The sequence below is a fragment of the Ursus arctos genome, unplaced genomic scaffold (genome assembly GCF_023065955.2).
Source record: "Ursus arctos isolate Adak ecotype North America unplaced genomic scaffold, UrsArc2.0 scaffold_7, whole genome shotgun sequence".
NCBI lineage: Eukaryota > Metazoa > Chordata > Mammalia > Carnivora > Ursidae > Ursus > Ursus arctos.
In genome coordinates, this window is record NW_026623089.1 from 8,918,572 (window position 1) to 8,940,871 (window position 22,300).

At 55.0% G+C, this 22,300-nt stretch overlaps 1 protein-coding gene across 24 annotated transcripts in view; it reads right to left on the minus strand.

The window, feature by feature from the left end:
• DMBT1 (deleted in malignant brain tumors 1) overlaps nt 1-22,300 on the minus strand; it is a 70,203-nt gene that overhangs the window by 26,014 nt on the left and 21,889 nt on the right. For 11 of the 24 annotated variants that reach the window (XM_048219230.2, XM_057308657.1, XM_057308655.1 and 8 more), the window contains 20 exons: nt 21,342-21,665; nt 20,369-20,398; nt 19,486-19,530; nt 18,366-18,689; nt 17,393-17,422; nt 16,516-16,560; nt 15,094-15,138; nt 13,665-13,709; nt 12,562-12,885; nt 11,591-11,620; nt 10,711-10,755; nt 9,596-9,919; nt 8,622-8,651; nt 7,744-7,788; nt 6,284-6,328; nt 5,179-5,502; nt 4,205-4,234; nt 3,310-3,351; nt 2,249-2,572; nt 618-647 (listed from right to left, as the gene is read on the minus strand). In XM_048219230.2, the coding sequence (XP_048075187.1) occupies nt 618-647; nt 2,249-2,572; nt 3,310-3,351; nt 4,205-4,234; nt 5,179-5,502; nt 6,284-6,328; nt 7,744-7,788; nt 8,622-8,651; nt 9,596-9,919; nt 10,711-10,755; nt 11,591-11,620; nt 12,562-12,885; nt 13,665-13,709; nt 15,094-15,138; nt 16,516-16,560; nt 17,393-17,422; nt 18,366-18,689; nt 19,486-19,530; nt 20,369-20,398; nt 21,342-21,665 (2,481 nt within the window). The remainder of the gene's footprint in view (nt 1-617; nt 648-2,248; nt 2,573-3,309; nt 3,352-4,204; nt 4,235-5,178; nt 5,503-6,283; nt 6,329-7,743; nt 7,789-8,621; nt 8,652-9,595; nt 9,920-10,710; nt 10,756-11,590; nt 11,621-12,561; nt 12,886-13,664; nt 13,710-15,093; nt 15,139-16,515; nt 16,561-17,392; nt 17,423-18,365; nt 18,690-19,485; nt 19,531-20,368; nt 20,399-21,341; nt 21,666-22,300) is intronic. The other 13 variants (XM_057308662.1, XM_057308661.1, XM_057308659.1 and 10 more) reach the window with 13 other exon arrangements.

Below are 22,300 nucleotides of genomic sequence, written 5' to 3' on the forward strand. Positions count from 1 at the left end.
ACATTGCCACCTCCCTACTCAAGACACATATGTCTGAGGGGTCTGCCACACTCTGAAGCTTGGCCAGAAAGAGTCAGGGTCATGGTGGGCCCACCTGAAACCAATCAAGTGTCCCGGCACCCAGAACACACCACAATTATTACACTCCGATCCCTGGGCTCTGTCCCTGCCACTTTGGATATACGCTTTGGACCCTGATGAATCTGAGGCTTGGAAGCACTGCGCAAGGGAGAGGATCCAGCCTATGCTGATGGCCCTTCAATACGAGGTCAGTGCTCATCAGTGTCCACTCTCCAATTCAAATTCTCAGCCCACATTGCATTCCAGCTGAAATTGATGGTACACTTGGTCAGTTGTCTGTACCTACACGCAGCTGTCTTTTGGGACACTCTGAAAGGACCAGGTGAAAACTCATGGACCGATGGAAAGGTGGGACTCTCTGAGTCCCAAAGCTAACTCAGAACAACCTGCTCGAGACCTCTGGGACGGGAGCTGCGGGGGAGAAAAGGTGCCCACAGGTTTGCTCTAAGGAGCAGTGGCTCGTCCAGACTGGTGGGAACAGGGATGGACGGGACAGAAGCAAAGAGACATTCCAACTAGGGTGGCTGAGGACTCACCTGGATAGACTGTAGATGAGGACTGAGCAGCTGTGAGAAAGAAACACGAGTCAGACACAAAGAACACGGGTGTCCCAACCAGATCAAAGAGTCAAGAAACTCAGCCTATCCCTCCTGAGCTCATGCTTCCATGTGCCCTCGGGCAGACAGAGCCAGAGCCCTTCATGTATCTCTAGGTCCTCTGGGAGCCCCACCTGATGTCCCACCGCCATTGCCTGCCTTGCTGGGCCTCAGGGCTGACTTTCCAGGAGGTAGAGTACCTCTCCAGGCCCGGAACGGGCCACTGAAGCCACTGGGTTCACTCCTCATGGGAACAGCAAGAATGGTTCTGGGCAGTTAGACTACAGAGACCCCAATTCCACCAGCTCAGGTGCAATGCTCTCTGTCTTTACAGGGTTTCTCGGCCTTTGTGCAGTGGGTCAGGATCAAACACCAAAGTCACATCTGGCTCACTAGCTTTCCATGTACCACCGACCTGCCCCTCCCTACACATCAGCCCACCTCCCAGCTGCTCTTCATCACCCTCTCAGATTTACAATGGAGACTGCAATCCTGTTCTCTGAGTCGGCCTCACGGAGGACCCAGAAGAATACAACATCGGGACTGGAGGAGATAATGCTAAGCGAAATAAGTCAAGCAGAGAAAGACAATTATCATATGGTTTCACTCATTTATGGATCATAAGTAGTAGGAAGATTGGTAGTAGAAGAAAGTGATGAAGAAAGGGGGGGGGGTAAACAGAAGTGGAATGAACCATGAGAGACTATGGACTCTGGGAACAAACTGAGTGCATCAGAGGGGAGGGGGGTGGGGGAATGGGATAGGCCGGTGATGGGTATTAAGGAGGGCACACATTGCATGGTGCACTGGGTGTTATACGCAAGCAATGAATCATGGAACTTTACATCAAAAACTAGGTGTGTACTGTACAGTGACTAACATAATAAAAAATATTATTAAAAAAATAATCAAAAAATAAATATATCAGGTCACCAAACGTAAAAAATAAACAAATAAAAATTTAAAAAACTAGGGGTGCCTCGGTGGCTCAGTCGTTAAGCGTCTGCCTTCAGCTCAGGGCATGATCCTGGCGTTCTGGGATCGAGCCCCACATCAGGCTCCTCTGCTGGAAGCCTGCTTCCTCCTCTCCACTCCCCCTGCTTGTGTTCCCTCCCTCGCTGGCTGTCTCTATCTGTGTCAAATAAAAAAATAAAATCTTTAAAAAAAATTAAAAAAAATAAAAGGGAAAAAAAAGAAAGCGTGAAGGTGCCCCATTATCCCACCACATTCCCAAAACGAGTGCTTTGAGAACAAAGGCCTGGGAAGATGGGTGCGCACTGAACAGATGATCCCGCTAAGGATCAGGGGCTAATTGTGTCTGCGCACTGAATGGTGGCCAGTCCTTTCCACCCTCTGTGCCACTGATGCTCCAAAGCCATGTGGGTCCAGGACGGAGGGGTCCTGCACTGCTCTTCCCGCCGTGTGGCCCTTCAGTTGCCAGCTATCCCAAGGAAAGCTGGCAAGGCACGCATATCCGGGAGAGGCTCAGGTGGGGACTTTTGAGATGAGAGTGCATTTGCTCTTGGTAACAATCACCATGAATGGGGGACCTGGGGATTTTGGAGGTTCACCTGAGCAGATGACACCTGCATCCTCCGAGTGCCTGCAGTTGTGCAAGTTCCAGCCATTGTGGGGGCAACGCCACAGGTAGGACTCATGCCCAGAACAGCGCACGTCATCCAGGACAATCGGCCCTGAGCCCTGACCAAACCGGGCATTTCCTGGGGCCGAGATGGCCCAGCCACAGCCCAGTTGCCTGCAGACCACATTGGCATCGTTGGTGTCCCAGCTGTCATCACACACGGTGCCCCAGGAGCCTTGATACAGGACCTCCACGCGGCCCTGACACCGGTCACCGCCGCTCACCAGCCTCAGCGCCAAACCTGTTTCATTCCCTAGCAGGACAAAGAACAAGAACTTAAGGCATGTTCCAGACTCAGGGGCTTCCTCCTGGCCAACGACCCCTGGGCAGGTGGTCACCTTTGACCATGCTCAGAGGTTAATCTTCATCACGGGGAAAGGAGTAGAGACATCCTCAGCAGCCCAGGCCTAAGAATGCTCCAGGGCAGGGAAGCACCCTACGACCCATGGAGGTGAGGAGAAGACAAACCCAGCCCACACTGGGCGCACTGAGGATGGAGCCCCAGAGCTCCAAGGCAGGCCAAGACCACTGCCCTGCTGGGCAGCTTACTGGCCTCTGTGGGATCCTGGCTGGGTTGTGGCAAGGTCCCAGACATGACGGCACCTTGGCAAGAAGGGTTCTGTACCAACACATTGCCCCTGTCTTCCCGGGGCTGTACCCCGTGGCCTGGGAGGCACAACCAGGTCCCAGAAGCACTTGAGAGGCCTCCACTGAGCACCTGGAGGAGGATCTTCACTGAACAACATCAGCCCAGGATCCCACTGGAATCAGGTGGCCACCCCCTAAGATCAGACCTCAGAGCTGGTATTCAAGCCCCCTCTCTCCACCACCCACCTTTCTCACACACACACACACACACACACACACACACACACACACACGGGACAAGCATAAGTAAGGGAACACCCTGAGATTCCTCCTGTCACCTCCAAACCCAAACTTTATGCTGAAGGAGAAAATGAGCCAGGGAGGATGGATGGGAATAAGTACCTGTTGTCGGTCGTACAGGTGTGGATGTGGTGGGCCAGGTGCCTGGAAGAGGCAACAAAGGCAAAGAGAGCCTTAGACATCATGGAAAACGATCTTTGAAAAGAGATTTTGGCGGGCATCGTGACAATTGCACATCTGCTTCCTGGCACCTTACACGCCTCTGTGCTACAGAAGCCTCAAGATCAGCCAGCTCCCCTGGGATGAAGTCCCTGCGGGAGGACACCCTGGACCCTCCACAGCCATCTCAAAGCCTGGCATGTCCTTTCCCCTTTAGAAAACATTGCCACCTCCCTACTCAAGACACATATGTCTGAGGGGTCTGCCACACTCTGAAGCTTGGCCAGAAAGAGTCAGGGTCGTGCTGGGCCCACCTGAAACCAATCAAGTATCCCGGCACCCAGAACACACCACAATTATTACACTCTGATCCCCTGGGCTCTGTCCCTGCCACTTCGGTTATACGCTTTGGACCCTGATGAATCTGAGGCTTGGAAGCACTGCGCAAGGGAGAGGATCCAGCCTATGCTGATGGCCCTTCAATACGAAGTCAGTGCTCATCAGTGTCCACTCTCCAATTCAAATTCTCAGCCCACATTGCATTCCAGCTGAAATTGATGGTACACTTGGTCAGTTGTCTGTACCTACACGCAGCTGTCTTTTGGGACACTCTGAAAGGACCAGGTGAAAACTCATGGACCGATGGAAAGGTGGGACTCTCTGAGTTCCAAGGCTAGCTCAGAACAACCTGCTCGAGACCTCTGGGACGGGAGCTGCGGGGGAGAAAAGGTGCCCACAGGTTTGCTCTAAGGAGCAGTGGCTCGTCCAGACTGGTGGGAACAGGGATGGACGGGACAGAAGCAAAGAGACATTCCAACTAGGGTGGCTGAGGACTCACCTGGATAGACTGTAGATGAGGACTGAGCAGCTGTGAGAAAGAAACACGAGTCAGACACAAAGAACACGGGTGTCCCAACCAGATCAAAGAGTCAAGAAACTCAGCCTATCCCTCCTGAGCTCATGCTTCCTTGTGCCATCGGGCGGACAGAGTCAAGGCCCATCATGAATCTCTAGGTCCTCTGGGAGCCCCACCTGATGTCCCACCGCCATTGCCTGCCTTGCTGGGCCTCAGGGCTGACTTTCCAGGAGGTAGAATACCTCTCCAGGCCCGGAACAGGCCACTGAAGCCACTGGGTTCACTCCTCATGGGAACAGCAAGAATGGTTCTGGGCAGATAGTTTGCAGAGACACAATTCCACCAGCCCAGGTGCAATGTTCTCTGTCTTTACAAGGTTTCTCGGCCTTTGTGCAGTGGATCAGGCTCAGGCCCCACATTTACATCTGGCTCATTAGCTTTCCATGTACCACCGACCTGCCCTTCCCTACACATCAGCCCACGTCCCAGCTGCTCTTCAGCACCCTCCCAGATTCACAATGCAGACTGCAATCCTGTTCTCTGAGTTGGCCTCGTGGAGGACCCAGAAGAATACAATGATGAAAGAGTGAAGGTGCTTCTTGTTCCCACCGCATGCCCAACAGATGTGCTCTGAGAACGAAGGCCTGGGAAGACGGTGTGCGCTGAGCACATTATCCCGCTAAGCATCAGGGGCTCGTTGTGTCTGCGCACTGAATGGTGGCCAGTCCTTCCACCCCCTGTGCCACTGGTGCCCAAAGCCGTATGGGTCCAGGACGGAGGGGTCCTGCCCCTGCTCGTCCCCCTGTGCGGCCCTTGAGGAGCCTGCCGCCCACAGGTAAGGCTGGGGGGCACAGCATATCCGGGAGAGGCTCAGGTGGGGACTTTGGAGCCGGGAGTGCATTTGCTCACAGGAACAAGCACCATGAATGGGGGACCTGGGGATTTTGGAGGTTCACCTGAGCAGATGACACCTGCGTCCTCTGAGTGGCCACAGTTGTGGGAGTTCCAGCCATTGTGAGGGCAGCTCCACAGGTAGGACTCATGCCCGGAGCAGCGCACGTTGTCCAGCACAATCGGCCCTGAGCCCTGACCAAACCGGGCATTTCCCGGGGCCGACGTGGCCCAGCCACAGCCCAGTTGCCTGCAGACCACGTTGGCGTCGTTGGTGTCCCAGTCGTCGTCACACACGGTGCCCCAGGAGCCTCCGTACAGGACCTCCACGCGGCCCTGACACCGGTCACCGCCGCTCACCAGCCTCAGGGCCAAACCTGACGGAGTCCCTGAGGGAGAAAGAACAGAAAGTCCCCTCCGGGTGTATCTTAAGGTCATAAGCTTCACACATGTGTAAGACCCAGGGACTTCTTCCTGGCCTAAGTCCCCTGGGCAGGGAATTACCACTGACCATGTCCAGAGGTTAATTTCAGCACAGGTAAAAGAGCAGAGACATCCCAATCCGCTCATGCCTAAGGACACTCCAATATAAAGAAGGAGCCCCATGACCTGGATGGAGGGGAGGTGGTGGACAAGCCTCACCCCCACTGGGCACGCCCAGGATGGAGCTCCAAAGCTCCTGGTGCATGCCAAGACATGGGCCGTGATGGGCGACTTCTGGGCTTCCGTGGCAAAGTCGCTTCTGCCAAAATCCCAGAACATCATGCCCCTGGGCAAGAAAGGTGCAGTACCAGCACACGGCCCTCTTCCTCTCTGGGCTGTGCCCCATCGATGGGAGCCACAAGCAAGGTCCCAGCAGCACTGGAAAGCCCACCAAGGCTTCCACTGAGCACTTAGGGGAGGATCATTGCCAAACAGACACTTAGGATCCCAATGCAGTCACCTGGCCACCCTCGAAGATCAGACCCAGGATCTGATCTTCAGAGACCTCATGTTTCTCTATCTGCCAGTTCTACACACACACACACACACACACACACACACACACACACACACACACAAGGAACAAGGCTAAGAAAGAATTCCCCATGAGACTCGCCACCTCCTTCCAAACCCAAACTTCATCTAGAACCTGAGAACGATCCTAGGAGGGTAGAGTGAAATATTTACCTGTTTCTGTTGGTGAAGTTGCATAGCTGGGGATCCAGGTGGTGTCTGGACAGGGCAAGAAGGGCAGAGACCAGAGTTAGACATCATGGAAAGCAGTCTCTGAAAACTGTTGTTGGCAGGCATCCTGACAGTTGCCATGTCTGCATCCTGCCACGTCCCACCTGGGTGTTTTGGGCAGGTTTCCTGCTCTGCCAGCTCTTTGGGACAAAAGCCTTGTGTAGGTCAGCCAGGTACCTGCACGTCTCGAAGCCTGCTATGTTCTTTGTGCCTGAGAAAGCTTTTGCCAACTATCTATCCTGCCTCATGCAGATCTGAGGGTTGTCCCATATCCTAAAGTCGGAAAAAAGAGTCAGGGCCATTGAGGGTCAACATGGAGCCAACTAGGTGTCCCAGTACCGAGAGCACCTCCATCCCCTAGTACACCCCCATCCCCTCAAATATTGTCCCAGCTCCATTGGATGCTGCTATGACTCCAAGGAATTGAGGCGGTTGCAAGCACTGAGCAAGCCAGAGGAAGCAGCCTGCCCTGATGGCTCTCGTACAGGAAGTCGGTGGTCATCAGCGACCATTCTCCCCCTCAGCCTGTCAGTCCGGAGTGTAAGACAGCTGAGATTCATGGCACATGTGGCCAGTTCTCTGACACTGCAGGCAGCCAACTCTCGGGACTGGCTGACACCTCATGGACTGATGGGAAGTTGAGACTCTTGTGAATCCCATGTCTGGGGAAGAACCACGTGCCAGCATCTCAGTGACAGTGGGGACAATTTACCTTTGAACGTGCCCCGAGGTTAATCTTCAGCACAGGTAAAAGAGCAGAGACATCCCAATGAGCGTAAGCCTAAGGTCGCTCCAATGTAACAAAGCGCCCCCGATCTGGGTGGCGGTGAGGAGGTGGACAACCCTCACCCTCACGGGCCACACCCAGGATGGAGCTCCAAAGCTACTGGTGCATGCCAAGACACGGGCCGTGATGGGCCACTTATGGGCTTCCGTGGCAGCATGACACCCTTCTGCCAAAACCCAAGAACATGATGCCCCTCTTCAGGAAAGCTGCAGTACCAGCACACGGCCCTCCTCTGTTCTGGGCTGTGCCCCATCCCTGGGAGCCACAAAAAGGTCCAGTATCACTGCAGAGGCCTCCAGGGCTTACACTGAGCACTTGAGGGAGGATCTTTGCCAAAAGAAGCCAAGGATCCCAATGAAGACACCTCTCCATGCTCTAAGTTCAGAACCAGGATTGGATCTTCAGAGACCTCATCTCTCTGTATCTGCCAGTTCTACACACACAGACACACACACAGACACACACACACACACACACACACACACGCACACAGAGACACAGACACACAAGGGGCAAGGCTAAGGAAAAACACACCATGAGAACCTCCACTTCCTTCCAAACCCAAACTTTCTCTACAACCTGAGTCCAATCCTGGAGGGTGCACTGACATATTTACCTGTTGTTCCTTGTGAAGTTGCATAGCTGGGGATCCAGGTGGTGTCTGCATATGGTAACAAAGACAGAGACCAGAGTTAGACATCATGGAAAGCAGTCTCTGAAAACTGTTTTTTCAGGCATCGTGACAGTTGCACATCTATCCGGCCACCTCCCACCTGGGTGTGCTGGGTAACTCTCTTGCTCTGCTATCTTGTCAAAAACAAAGCTCTTGTGTAAGCCAGCCAGGTCCCCGCACATCTCAAAGCCTGACATGTTCTTTTGTGCCTGAAAAACTTTGCCACCTGTCTTATCTTGACTCATATAGATGTGAGAGTTCTCCCATACCCTAAGCTTGGTAAAAAGAGTCAGGGGCATTGACGGTCAACATGGAGCCAACTAGGTGTCCCAGTACCGAGAGCACCTCCATCCCCTAGTACACCCCCATCCCCTCAACTATTGTCCCAGCCCCATTGGATGCAGCTATGACTCCAAAGAATTGAGGCGGTTGCAAGCACTGAGCAAGGCAGAGGAAGCAGCCTGCCCTGATGGCTCTCGTACAGGAAGTCGGTGGTCATCAGCGACCATTCTCCCCCTCAGCCTGTCAGCGCAGAGTGTATGACAGCTGAGAGTCATGGCACATGTGGCCAGTTCTCTGACACTGCAGGCAGCCATCTCTTGGAACAGTGTCCACATACTGGATGAAACCTCATGGACTGATGGGAAGTTGAGACTCTTGTGAATCCCATGTCTGGTCAGAACCCCGAGCCAGCATGTCAGTGACAGTGGGAAATTTAAGGTGCCCAGAGATTCCACAAAAAGCAGTGGTTCGACCACCCTGGGGGGAAGAGGGATGAGATGGCAGAGAGAAAAGCCTGGGTAGGGTGTCCCAGGACTCACCTGGCTGGAACGTGGTCTGAGGCCGAGCAGCTGTGAGAAAGAAACACGAGTCAGACACACAGCACACAGGCGCCCCAACTGGACCAAAGGATGAAGAAACTCAGCCAATACACCTGAGATCATGATTCCACACGTCCTCGGGTGGACGGAGCCAGGGCCCACCATGATTCTCCCAGTCCTCTGGGAGCCCCACCCTATGTCCTGCCACCATTGCCCCTCTGGCTGTGTCTGAGGGCTGACGTTCAGCAGGTCGAATGTTCCTGCCAGGCCTAGGACAGGCCACCAAAGCCATTGCGTTCCTTCTGCATAGGCACAGCAAGAATGCATCTGGGCAGTCAGTCTAGAAAGACCCCAACTTCACCAGTCCAGGTGCAACGCTCCCAGTCCTTCCAAGATTTCTCAGCCTTTCTGTAGGGGGTCAGACTCAGGCCCCACATTTACATCTGGCTCATTAGCTTTCCATGTACCACCGACCTGCCCTTCCCTACACTTCAGCCCACGTCCCAGCTCTTCTTCAGCACCCTCCCAGATTCACAATGCAGACTGCAATCCTGTTCTCTGAGTCGGCCTCGTGGAGGACCCAGAAGAATACAATGATGAAAGAGTGAGGTGCTTTTTTTTCCCACCACATTCCCAAAGGATGTGCTCTGAGAACGAAGGCCTGGGAAGACGGGTGTGCGCTGAGCACATGATCCCACCGAGCATCTGGGGCTCGTTGTGTCTGCGCACTGAATGGTGGCCAGTCCTTCCACCCCCTGTGCCACTGGTGCCCAAAGCCGTATGGGTCCAGGACAGAGGGGTCCTGCCCCTGCTCGTCCCCCTGTGCGGCCCTTGAGGAGCCTGCCGCCCACAGGTAAGGCTGGGGGGCACAGCATATCCGGGAGAGGCTCAGGTGGGGACTTTGGAGCCGGGAGTGCATTTGCTCACAGGAACAAGCACCATGAATGGGGGACCTGGGGATTTTGGAGGTTCACCTGAGCAGATGACACCTGCGTCCTCTGAGTGGCCACAGTTGTGGGAGTTCCAGCCATTGTGAGGGCAGCTCCACAGGTAGGACTCATGCCCGGAGCAGCGCACATTGTCCAGCACAATCGGCCCTGAGCCCTGACCAAACCGGGCATTTCCCGGGGCCGACGTGGCCCAGCCACAGCCCAGTTGCCTGCAGACCACGTTGGCGTCATTGGTGTCCCAGTCGTCGTCACACACGGTGCCCCAGGAGCCTCCGTACAGGACCTCCACGCGGCCCTGACACCGGTCACCGCCGCTCACCAGCCTCAGGGCCAAACCTGACGGAGTCCCTGAGGGAGAAAGAACAGAAAGTCCCCTCCGGGTGTATCTTAAGGTCATAAGCTTCACACATGTGTAAGACCCAGGGACTTCTTCCTGGCCTAAGTCCCCTGGGCAGGGAATTACCACTGACCATGTCCAGAGGTTAATTTCAGCACAGGTAAAAGAGCAGAGACATCCCAATCCGCTCATGCCTAAGGACACTCCAATATAAAGAAGGAGCCCCATGACCTGGATGGAGGGGAGGTGGTGGACAAGCCTCACCCCCACTGGGCACGCCCAGGATGGAGCTCCAAAGCTAGTGGTGCATGCCAAGACCCCTCCCTTGATGGGCACCTTCGGGGCTTCCGTGGCAAAGTTGCTTCTGCCAAAATCCCAGAACATGATGCCCCTGGGCAAGAAAGGTGCAGTACCAGACCACGGCCCTCCCCTTCTCTGGGCTGTGCCCCATCGATGGGAGCCACAAGCAAGGTCCCAGCAGCACTGGAAAGCCCACCAGGGCTTACACTAAGCACTTAGGGGAGGTTCATTGCCAAACAGATGCTTAGGATCCCAATGCAGTCACCTGGCCCAGGATCTGATCTTCAGAGACCTCATCTCTCTCTATCTGCCAGTGCTACACACACACACACACACACACACACACACTCACACGCATGCACACGCATGCACACACAAACACACACAGACCCGAGGAACAAGGCTAAGGAAGAACACCCCATGAGACTCACCACCTCCTTCCAAACCCAAACTTCATCTAGAACCTGAGAACGATCCTAGGAGGATAGAGTGAAATGTTTACCTGTTTCTGCTGGTGAAGTTGCATAGCTGGAGATCCAGGTGGTGTCTGGACATTTCAACAAAGGCAAAGACCAGAGTTAGACATCATGGAAAACAGTCTCTGAAAACTGTTGTTGGCAGGCATCCTAACAGTTGCACGTCTGCATCCTGCCACGTCCCACTGGGTGTTCTGGGCAGGTTTCCTGCTCTGCCAGCTGTTCTGGGACAAAGCCCTTGTGTAGGTCAGCCAGGTCCCTGCACATCTCGAAGCCTGCCATGTTCTTTGTGCCTGAGAAAACTTTTGCCAACTATCTATCCTGCCTCTTGCAGATCTGAGGGTTGTCCCATATCCTAAAGTCGGAAAAAAGAGTCAGGGCCATTGAGGGTCAACATGGAGCCAACTAGGTATCCCAGTACCGAGAGCACCTCCATCCCCTAGTACATCCCCATCCCCTCAAATATTGTCCCAGCCCCATTGGATGCAGCTATGACTCCAAGGAATTGAGGCGGTTGCAAGCACTGAGCAAGGCAGAGGAAGCAGCCTGCCCTGATGGCTCTCGTACAGGAAGTCGGTGGTCATCAGGGACCATTCTCCCCGTCAGCCTGTCAGCCCGGAGTGTATGACAGCTGAGAGTCATGGCACATGTGGCCAGTTCTCTGACACTGCAGGCAGACAGCTCTCGGGACAGTGTCCACATACTGGATGAAACCTCATGGACTGATGGGAAGTTGAGACTCTTGTGAATCCCATGTCTGGTCAGAACCCCGAGCCAGCATGTCAGTGACAGTGGGAAATTTAAGGTGCCCAGAGATTCCACAAAAAGCAGTGGTTCGACCACCCTGGGGGGAAGAAGGATGGGATGGCAGAGAGAAAAGCCTGGGTAGGGTGGCCCAGGACTCACCTGGCTGGAACGTGGTCTGAGGCCGAGCAGCTGTGAGAAAGAAACACGAGTCAGACACACAGCACACAGGCGCCCCAACTGGACCAAAGGATGAAGAAACTCAGCCAATACACCTGAGATCATGCTTCCACACGTACTCGGGTGGACGACGCCAGGGCCCACCATGATTCTCCCAGTCCTCTGGGAGCCCCACCCTATGTCCTGCCACCATTACCCCCTGGCTGTGCCTGAGAGCTGACATTCAGCAGGTTGAATGTCCCTGCCAGGCCTAGGACAGGCCAGCAACGCCATTGCATTCCCTCTGCATAGGCACAGCAAGAATGCATCTGGGCAGTCAGTCTAGAAGGACCCCAACTTCACCAGTTCAGGTGCAACGCTCCCAGTCCTTCCAAGATTTCTCAGCCTTTCTGTAGGGGGTCAGACTCAGGCTTCACATTTACATCTGGCTCATTAGCTTTCCCTGGACCACTGACCTGCCCTTCCCTACACATCAGCCCACGTCCCAGCTGCTCTTCAGCACCCTCTCAGATTCACAATGCAGACTGCAATCCTGTTCTCTGAGTCGGCCTCGTGGAGGACCCAGAAGAATACAATGATGAAAGAGTGAGGTGCTTCTTTTTCCCACCACATTCCCAAAGGATGTGCTCTGAGAACGAAGGCCTGGGAAGACGGTGTGCGCTGAGCACATTATCCCGCTAAGCATCAGGGGCTCGTTGTGTCTGCGCACTGAATGGTGGCCAGTCCTTCCACCCCCTGTGCCACTGGTGCCAAAGCCATATGGGTCCAGGACGGAGGGGTCCTGCCCCTGCTCGTCCCCCTGTGCGGCCCTTGAGGAGCCTGCTGCCCGCAGGTAAGGCTGGGGGGCACAGCATATCCGGGAGAGGCTCAGGTGGGGACTTTGGAGCCGGGAGTGCATTTGCTCACAGGAACAAGCACCATGAACGGGGGACCTGGGGATTTTGGAGGTTCACCTGAGCAGATGACACCTGCGTCCTCTGAGTGGCCACAGTTGTGGGAGTTCCAGCCATTGTGAGGGCAGCTCCACAGGTAGGACTCATGCCCGGAGCAGCGCACGTTGTCCAGCACAATCGGCCCTGAGCCCTGACCAAACCGGGCATTTCCCGGGGCCGACGTGGCCCAGCCACAGCCCAGTTGCCTGCAGACCACGTTGGCGTCGTTGGTGTCCCAGTCGTCGTCACACACGGTGCCCCAGGAGCCTCCGTACAGGACCTCCACGCGGCCCTGACACTGGTCACCGCCGCTCACCAGCCTCAGGGCCAAACCTGACAGAGTCCCTGAGGGAGAAAGAACAGAAAGTCCCCTCCGGGTGTATCTTAAGGTCATAAGCTTCACACATTTGTAAGACCCAGGGACTTCTTCCTGGCCTAAGTCCCCTGGGCAGGGAATTACCACTGACCATGTCCAGAGGTTAATTTCAGCACAGGTAAAAGAGCAGAGACATCCCAATCCGCTCATGCCTAAGGACGCTCCAATACAGAGAAGGAGCCCCATGACCTGGATGGAGGGCAGGTGGTGGACAAGCCTCACCCCCACTGGGCACGCCCAGGATGGAGCTCCAAAGCTCCTGATGCATGCCAAGACCCCTGCCTTGATGGGCACCTTCGGGGCTTCCGTGGCAAAGTCGCTTCTGCCAAAATCCCAGAACATCATGCCCCTGGGCAAGAAAGGTGCAGTACCAGACCACGGCCCTCCCCTTCTCTGGGCTGTGCCCCATCGATGGGAGCCACAAGCAAGGTCCCAGCAGCACTGGAAAGCCCACCAGGGCTTCCACTGAGCACTTAGGGGAGGATCATTGCCAAACAGACGCTTGGGATCCCAATGCAGTCACCTGGCCACCCTCGAAGATCAGACCCAGGATCTGATATTCAGAGACCTCATCCCTCTCTATCTGCCAGTTCTACACACACACACACACACACACACACACACACACACACAGACCCGAGGAACAAGGCTAAGAAAGAATTCCCCATGAGAATCGCCACCTCCTTCCAAACCCAAACTTCATCTAGAACCTGAGAACGATCCTAGGAGGGTAGAGTGAAATATTTACCTGTTTCTGCTGGTGAAGTTGCATAGCTGGGGATCCAGGTGGTGTCTGGACATGGCAAGAAGGGCAGAGACCAGAGTTAGACATCATGGAAAGCAGTCTCTGAAAACTGTTGTTGGCAGGCATCCTGACAGTTGCACGTCTGCATCCTGCCACGTCCCACCTGGGTGTTTTGGGCAGGTTTCCTGCTCTGCCAGCTCTTCTGGGACAAAGGCCTTGTGTAGGTCAGCCAGGTACCTGCACGTCTCGAAGCCTGCCATGTTCTTTGTGCCTCAGAAAACTTTTGCCACCTAATATCCTCCCTCATGCAGATCTGAGGGTTGTCCCATATCCTAACGTTGGTAAAAAAAGAGTCAGGGCCATTGAGGGTCAACATGGAGCCAACTAGGTGTCCCAGTACCGAGAGCACCTCCATCCCCTAGTACACCCCCATCCCTTCAAATATTGTCCCAGCCCCATTGGATGCAGCTATGACTCCAAGGAATTGAGGCGGTTGCAAGCACTGAGCAAGCCAGAGGAAGCAGCCTGCCCTGATGGCTCTCGCACAGGAAGTCGGTGGTCTTCAGCGACCATTCTCCCCCTCAGCCTGTCAGCCCGGAGTGTAAGACAGCTGAGAGTCATGGCACATGTGGCCAGTTCTCTGACACTGCAGGCAGCCATCTCTCGGGACTGGCTGACACCTCATGGACTGATGGGAAGTTGAGACTCTTGTGAATCCCATGTCTGGGGAAGAACCACGTGCCAGCATCTCAGTGACAGTGGGGACAATTTACCTTTGAACGTGCCCCGAGGTTAATCTTCAGCACAGGTAAAAGAGCAGAGACATCCCAATGAGCGTAAGCCTAAGTCACTCCAATGTAACAAAGCGCCCCCGATCTGGGTGGCGGTGAGGAGGTGGACAACCCTCACCCTCACGGGCCACACCCAGGATGGAGCTCCAAAGCTACTGGTGCATGCCAAGACACGGGCCGTGATGGGCCACTTATGGGCTTCCATGGCAGCATGACACCCTTCTGCCAAAACCCAAGAACATGATGCCCCTCTTCAGGAAAGCTGCAGTACCAGCACACAGCCCTCCTCTGCTCTGGGCTGTGCCCCATCCCTGGGAGCCACAAAAAGGTCCAGTATCACTGCAGAGGCCTCCAGGGCTTACACTGAGCACTTGAAGGAGGATCTTTGCCAAAAGAAGCCGAGGATCCCAATGAGGACACCTCTCCACGCTGTAAGTTCAGAACCAGGATTGGATCTTCAGAGACCTCATCTCTCTGTATCTGCCAGTTCTACACACACACACACACACACACACACACACACACACACCTGAGGAACAAGGCTAAGAAAGAATTCCCCATGAGAATCGCCACCTCCTTCCAAACCCAAACTTCATCTAGAACCTGAGAATGATCCTAGGAGGGTAGAGTGAAATATTTACCTGTTTCTGCTGGTGAAGTTGCATAGCTGGGGATCCAGGTGGTGTCTGGACAGGGCAAGAAGGGCAGAGACCAGAGTTAGACATCATGGAAAGCAGTCTCTGAAAACTGTTGTTGGCAGGCATCCTGACAGTTGCCATGTCTGCATCCTGCCACGTCCCACCTGGGTGTTTTGGGCAGGTTTCCTGCTCTGCCAGCTCTTCTGGGACAAAGGCCTTGTGTAGGTCAGCCAGGTACCTGCACATCTCGAAGCCTGCCATGTTCTTTGTGCCTCAGAAAACTTTTGCCAACTATCTATCCTGCCTCATGCAGATCTGAGGGTTGTCCCATATCCTAAAGTTGGTAAAAAAAAAGAGTCAGGGCCATTGATGGTCAACATGGAGCCAACTAGGTGTCCCAGTGCCGAGAGCACCTCCATCCCCTAGTACACCCCCATCCCCTCAAATATTGTCCCAGCCCCATTGGATGCAGCTATGACTCCAAGGAATTGAGGCGGTTGCAAGCACTGAGCAAGGCAGAGGAAGCAGCCTGCCCTGATGGCTCTCGTACAGGAAGTCGGTGGTCTTCAGCGACCATTCTCCCGCTCAGCCTGTCAGCCCGGAGTGTATGACAGCTGAGAGTCATGGCACATGTGGCCAGTTCTCTGACACTGCAGGCAGCCAACTCTCGGGACTGGCTGACACCTCATGGACTGATGGGAAGTTGAGACTCTTGTGAATCCCATGTCTGGGGAAGAACCACGTGCCAGCATCTCAGTGACAGTGGGGACAATTTACCTTTGAACGTGCCCCGAGGTTAATCTTCAGCACAGGTAAAAGAGCAGAGACATTCCAATGAGCGTAAGCCTAAGGTCGCTCCAATGTAACAAAGCGCCCCCGATCTGGGTGGCGGTGAGGAGGTGGACAACCCTCACCCTCACGGGCCACACCCAGGATGGAGCTCCAAAGCTACTGGTGCATGCCAAGACACAGGCCGTGATGGGCCACTTATGGGCTTCCGTGGCAGCATGACACCCTTCTGCCAAAACCCAAGAACATGATGCCCCTCTTCAGGAAAGCTGCAGTACCAGCACACAGCCCTCCTCTGCTCTGGGCTGTGCCCCATCCCTGGGAGCCACAAAAAGGTCCAGTATCACTGCAGAGGCCTCCAGGGCTTACACTGAGCACTTGAGGGAGGATCTTTGCCAAAAGAACCGAGGATCCCAATGAGGACACCTCTCTACGCTCTAAGTTCAGAACCAGGATTGGATCTTCAGAGACCTCATCTCTCTGTATCTGCAAGTTCTACACACACACACACACACACAGAGACACACAAGGGGCAAGGCTAAGGAAGAACACACCTGAGATTCTTCCACTTCCTTCCAAACCCAAACTTTCTCTACAACCTGAGTCCGATCCTGGAGGGTGCACTGACATATTTACCTGTTGTTCCTGGTGAAGTTGCATAGCTGGGGATCCAGGTGGTGTCTGCATATGGTAACAAAGACAGAGAACAGAGTTAGACATCATGGAAAGCAGTCTCTGAAAACTGTTTTTTCAGGCATCGTGACAGTTACACATCTATCCTGCCACCTCCCACCTGGGTGTGCTGGGTAACTCTCTTCCTCTGCTATCTTTTCAAGAACAAAGGTCCTGTAAAGCCAGCCAGGTCCCTGCACATCTCGAAGCCTGACATGTTCTTTTGTGCCTGAAAAACTTTGCCACCTGTCTTATCTTGACTCATATAGATGTGACAGTTCTCCCATATCCTAAGCTTGGTAAAAAGAGTCAGGGGCATTGACGGTCAACATGGAGCCAACTAGGTGTCCCAGTACCGAGAGCACCTCCATCCCCTAGTACACCCCCATCCCCTCAAATTTTGTCCCAGCCCCATGGTATGCAGCTATGACTCCAAGGAATTGAGGCAGTTGCAAGCACTGAGCAAGGCAGAGGAAGCAGCCTGCCCTGATGGCTCTCGTACAGGAAGTCGGTGGTCATCAGCGACCATTCTCCCGCTCAGCCTGTCAGCCCAGAGTGTATGACAGCTGAGAGTCATGGCACATGTGGCCAGTTCTCTGACACTGCAGGCAGCCAGCTCTCGGAACAGTGTCCACATACTGGATGAAACCTCATGGACTGATGGGAAGTTGAGACTCTTGTGAATCCCATGTCTGGTCAGAACCCCGAGCCAGCATGTCAGTGACAGTGGGAAATTTAAGGTGCCCAGAGATTCCACAAAAAGCAGTGGTTCGACCACCCTGGGGGGAAGAGGGATGGGATGGCAGAGAGAAAAGCCTGGGTAGGGTATCCCAGGACTCACCTGGCTGGAACGTGGTCTGAGGCCGAGCAGCTGTGAGAAAGAAACACGAGTCAGACACACAGCACACAGGTGCCCCAACTGGACCAAAGGATGAAGAAACTCAGCCAATACACCTGAGATCATGATTCCACACGTCCTCGGGTGGACGGAGCCAGGGCCCACCATGATTCTCCCAGTCCTCTGGGAGCCCCACCCTATGTCCTCCCACCATTGCCCCCCTGGCTGTGTCTGAGGGCTGACGTTCAGCAGGTCGAATGTTCCTGCCAGGCCTAGGACAGGCCACCAAAGCCATTGCTTTCCCTCTGCATAGGCACAGCAAGAATGCATCTGGCAGTCAGTCTAGAAAGACCCCAACTTCACCAGTCCAGGTGCAACGCTCCCAGTCTTTCCAAGATTTCTCAGCCTTTCTGTAGGGGGTCAGGCTCAGGCCCCACATTTACATCTGGCTCATTAGCTTTCCATGTACCACCGACCTGCCCTTCCCTACACTTCAGCCCACGTCCCAGCTCTTCTTCAGCACCCTCCCAGATTCACAATGCAGACTGCAATCCTGTTCTCTGAGTTGGCCTCGTGGAGGACCCAGAAGAATACAATGATGAAAGAGTGAAGGTGCTTCTTGTTCCCACCGCATGCCCAACAGATGTGCTCTGAGAACGAAGGCCTGGGAAGACGGTGTGCGCTGAGCACATTATCCCGCTAAGCATCAGGGGCTCGTTGTGTCTGCGCACTGAATGGTGGCCAGTCCTTCCACCCCCTGTGCCACTGGTGCCCAAAGCCGTATGGGTCCAGGACGGAGGGGTCCTGCCCCTGCTCGTCCCCCTGTGCGGCCCTTGAGGAGCCTGCTGCCCGCAGGTAAGGCTGGGGGGCACAGCATATCCGGGAGAGGCTCAGGTGGGGACTTTGGAGCCGGGAGTGCATTTGCTCACAGGAACAAGCACCATGAACGGGGGACCTGGGGATTTTGGAGGTTCACCTGAGCAGATGACACCTGCGTCCTCTGAGTGGCCACAGTTGTGGGAGTTCCAGCCATTGTGAGGGCAGCTCCACAGGTAGGACTCATGCCCGGAGCAGCGCACGTTGTCCAGCACAATCGGCCCTGAGCCCCGACCAAACCGGGCATTTCCCGGGGCCGACGTGGCCCAGCCACAGCCCAGCTGCCTGCAGACCACGTTGGCGTCGTTGGTGTCCCAGTCGTCGTCACACACGGTGCCCCAGGAGCCTCCGTACAGGACCTCCACGCGGCCCTGACACCGGTCACCGCCGCTCACCAGCCTCAGGGCCAAACCTGACGGAGTCCCTGAGGGAGAAAGAACAGAAAGTCCCCTCCGGGTGTATCTTAAGGTCATAAGCTTCACACATTTGTAAGACCCAGGGACTTCTTCCTGGCCTAAGTCCCCTGGGCAGGGAATTACCACTGACCATGTCCAGAGGTTAATGTTCAGCACAGGTAAAAGAGCAGAGACATCCCAATCCGCTCATGCCTAAGGATGCTCCAATATAAAGAAGGAGCCCCATGACCTGGATGGAGGGGAGGTGGTGGACAAGCCTCACCCCCACTGGGCATGCCCAGGATGGAGCTCCAAAGCTAGTGGTGCATGCCAAGACCCCTCCCTTGATGGGCGACTTCTGGGCTTCCGTGGCAAAGTTGCTTCTGCCAAAATCCCAGAACATGATGCCCCTGGGCAAGAAAGGTGCAGTACCAGCACAGAGCCCTCCTCTTCTCTGGGCTGTGCCCCATCGATGGGAGCCACAAGCAAGGTCCCAGCAGCACTGGAAAGCCCACCAGGGCTTACACTAAGCACTTAGGGGAGGTTCATTGCCAAACAGATGCTTAGGATCCCAATGCAGTCACCTGGCCCAGGATCTGATCTTCAGAGACCTCATCTCTCTCTATCTGCCAGTGCTACACACACACACACACACACACACGCACGCACACGCATGCACACACACACACACACACACACACACACACACAGACCCGAGGAACAAGGCTAAGGAAGAACACCCCATGAGACTCACCACCTCCTTCCAAACCCAAACTTCATCTAGAACCTGAGAACGATCCTAGGAGGGTAGAGTGAAATGTTTACCTGTTTCTGCTGGTGAAGTTGCATAGCTGGAGATCCAGGTGGTGTCTGGACATTTCAACAAAGGCAAAGACCAGAGTTAGACATCATGGAAAGCAGTCTCTGAAAACTGTTGTTGGCAGGCATCCTAACAGTTGCACGTCTGCATCCTGCCACATCCCACCTGGGTGTTCTGGGCAGGTTTCCTGCTCTGCCAGCTGTTCTGGGACAAAGCCCTTGTGTAGGTCAGCCAGGTCCCTGCACATCTCGAAGCCTGCCATGTTCTTTGTGCCTGAGAAAACTTTTGCCAACTATCTATCCTGCCTCATGCAGATCTGAGGGTTGTCCCATATCCTAACGTTGGTAAAAAAAGAGTCAGGGCCATTGAGGGTCAACATGGAGCCAACTAGGTGTCCCAGTACCGAGAGCACCTCCATCCCCTAGTACACCCCCATCCCCTCAAATATTGTCCCAGCTCCATTGGATGCAGCTATGACTCCAAGGAATTGAGGCGGTTGCAAGCACTGAGCAAGGCAGAGGAAGCAGCCTGCCCTGATGGCTCTCGTACAGGAAGTCGGTGGTCTTCAGCGACCATTCTCCCCCTCAGCCTGTCAGCCCGGAGTGTATGACAGCTGAGATTCATGGCACATGTGGCCAGTTCTCTGACACTGCAGGCAGACAGCTCTCAGGACAGTGTCCACATACTGGATGAAACCTCATGGACTGATGGGAAGTTGAGACTCTTGTGAATCCCATGTCTGGTCAGAACCCCGAGCCAGCATGTCAGTGACAGTGGGAAATTTAAGGTGCCCAGAGATTCCACAAAAAGCAGTGGTTCGACCACCCTGGGGGGAAGAGGGATGGGATGGCAGAGAGAAAAGCCTGGGTAGGGTATCCCAGGACTCACCTGGCTGGAACGTGGTCTGAGGCCGAGCAGCTGTGAGAAAGAAACACGAGTCAGACACACAGCACACAGGTGCCCCAACTGGACCAAAGGATGAAGAAACTCAGCCAATACACCTGAGATCATGATTCCACACGTCCTCGGGTGGACGGAGCCAGGGCCCACCATGATTCTCCCAGTCCTCTGGGAGCCCCACCCTATGTCCTCCCACCATTGCCCCCCTGGCTGTGTCTGAGGGCTGACGTTCAGCAGGTCGAATGTTCCTGCCAGGCCTAGGACAGGCCACCAAAGCCATTGCTTTCCCTCTGCATAGGCACAGCAAGAATGCATCTGGCAGTCAGTCTAGAAAGACCCCAACTTCACCAGTCCAGGTGCAACGCTCCCAGTCTTTCCAAGATTTCTCAGCCTTTCTGTAGGGGGTCAGGCTCAGGCCCCACATTTACATCTGGCTCATTAGCTTTCCATGTACCACCGACCTGCCCTTCCCTACACTTCAGCCCACGTCCCAGCTCTTCTTCAGCACCCTCCCAGATTCACAATGCAGACTGCAATCCTGTTCTCTGAGTTGGCCTCGTGGAGGACCCAGAAGAATACAATGATGAAAGAGTGAAGGTGCTTCTTGTTCCCACCGCATGCCCAACAGATGTGCTCTGAGAACGAAGGCCTGGGAAGACGGTGTGCGCTGAGCACATTATCCCGCTAAGCATCAGGGGCTCGTTGTGTCTGCGCACTGAATGGTGGCCAGTCCTTCCACCCCCTGTGCCACTGGTGCCCAAAGCCGTATGGGTCCAGGACAGAGGGGTCCTGCCCCTGCTCGTCCCCCTGTGCGGCCCTTGAGGAGCCTGCTGCCCGCAGGTAAGGCTGGGGGGCACAGCATATCCGGGAGAGGCTCAGGTGGGGACTTTGGAGCCGGGAGTGCATTTGCTCACAGGAACAAGCACCATGAACGGGGGACCTGGGGATTTTGGAGGTTCACCTGAGCAGATGACACCTGCGTCCTCTGAGTGGCCACAGTTGTGGGAGTTCCAGCCATTGTGAGGGCAGCTCCACAGGTAGGACTCATGCCCGGAGCAGCGCACGTTGTCCAGCACAATCGGCCCTGAGCCCCGACCAAACCGGGCATTTCCCGGGGCCGACGTGGCCCAGCCACAGCCCAGCTGCCTGCAGACCACGTTGGCGTCGTTGGTGTCCCAGTCGTCGTCACACACGGTGCCCCAGGAGCCTCCGTACAGGACCTCCACGCGGCCCTGACACCGGTCACCGCCGCTCACCAGCCTCAGGGCCAAACCTGACGGAGTCCCTGAGGGAGAAAGAACAGAAAGTCCCCTCCGGGTGTATCTTAAGGTCATAAGCTTCACACATTTGTAAGACCCAGGGACTTCTTCCTGGCCTAAGTCCCCTGGGCAGGGAATTACCACTGACCATGTCCAGAGGTTAATGTTCAGCACAGGTAAAAGAGCAGAGACATCCCAATCCGCTCATGCCTAAGGATGCTCCAATATAAAGAAGGAGCCCCATGACCTGGATGGAGGGGAGGTGGTGGACAAGCCTCACCCCCACTGGGCATGCCCAGGATGGAGCTCCAAAGCTAGTGGTGCATGCCAAGACCCCTCCCTTGATGGGCGACTTCTGGGCTTCCGTGGCAAAGTTGCTTCTGCCAAAATCCCAGAACATGATGCCCCTGGGCAAGAAAGGTGCAGTACCAGCACAGAGCCCTCCTCTTCTCTGGGCTGTGCCCCATCGATGGGAGCCACAAGCAAGGTCCCAGCAGCACTGGAAAGCCCACCAGGGCTTACACTAAGCACTTAGGGGAGGTTCATTGCCAAACAGATGCTTAGGATCCCAATGCAGTCACCTGGCCCAGGATCTGATCTTCAGAGACCTCATCTCTCTCTATCTGCCAGTGCTACACACACACACACACACACACACGCA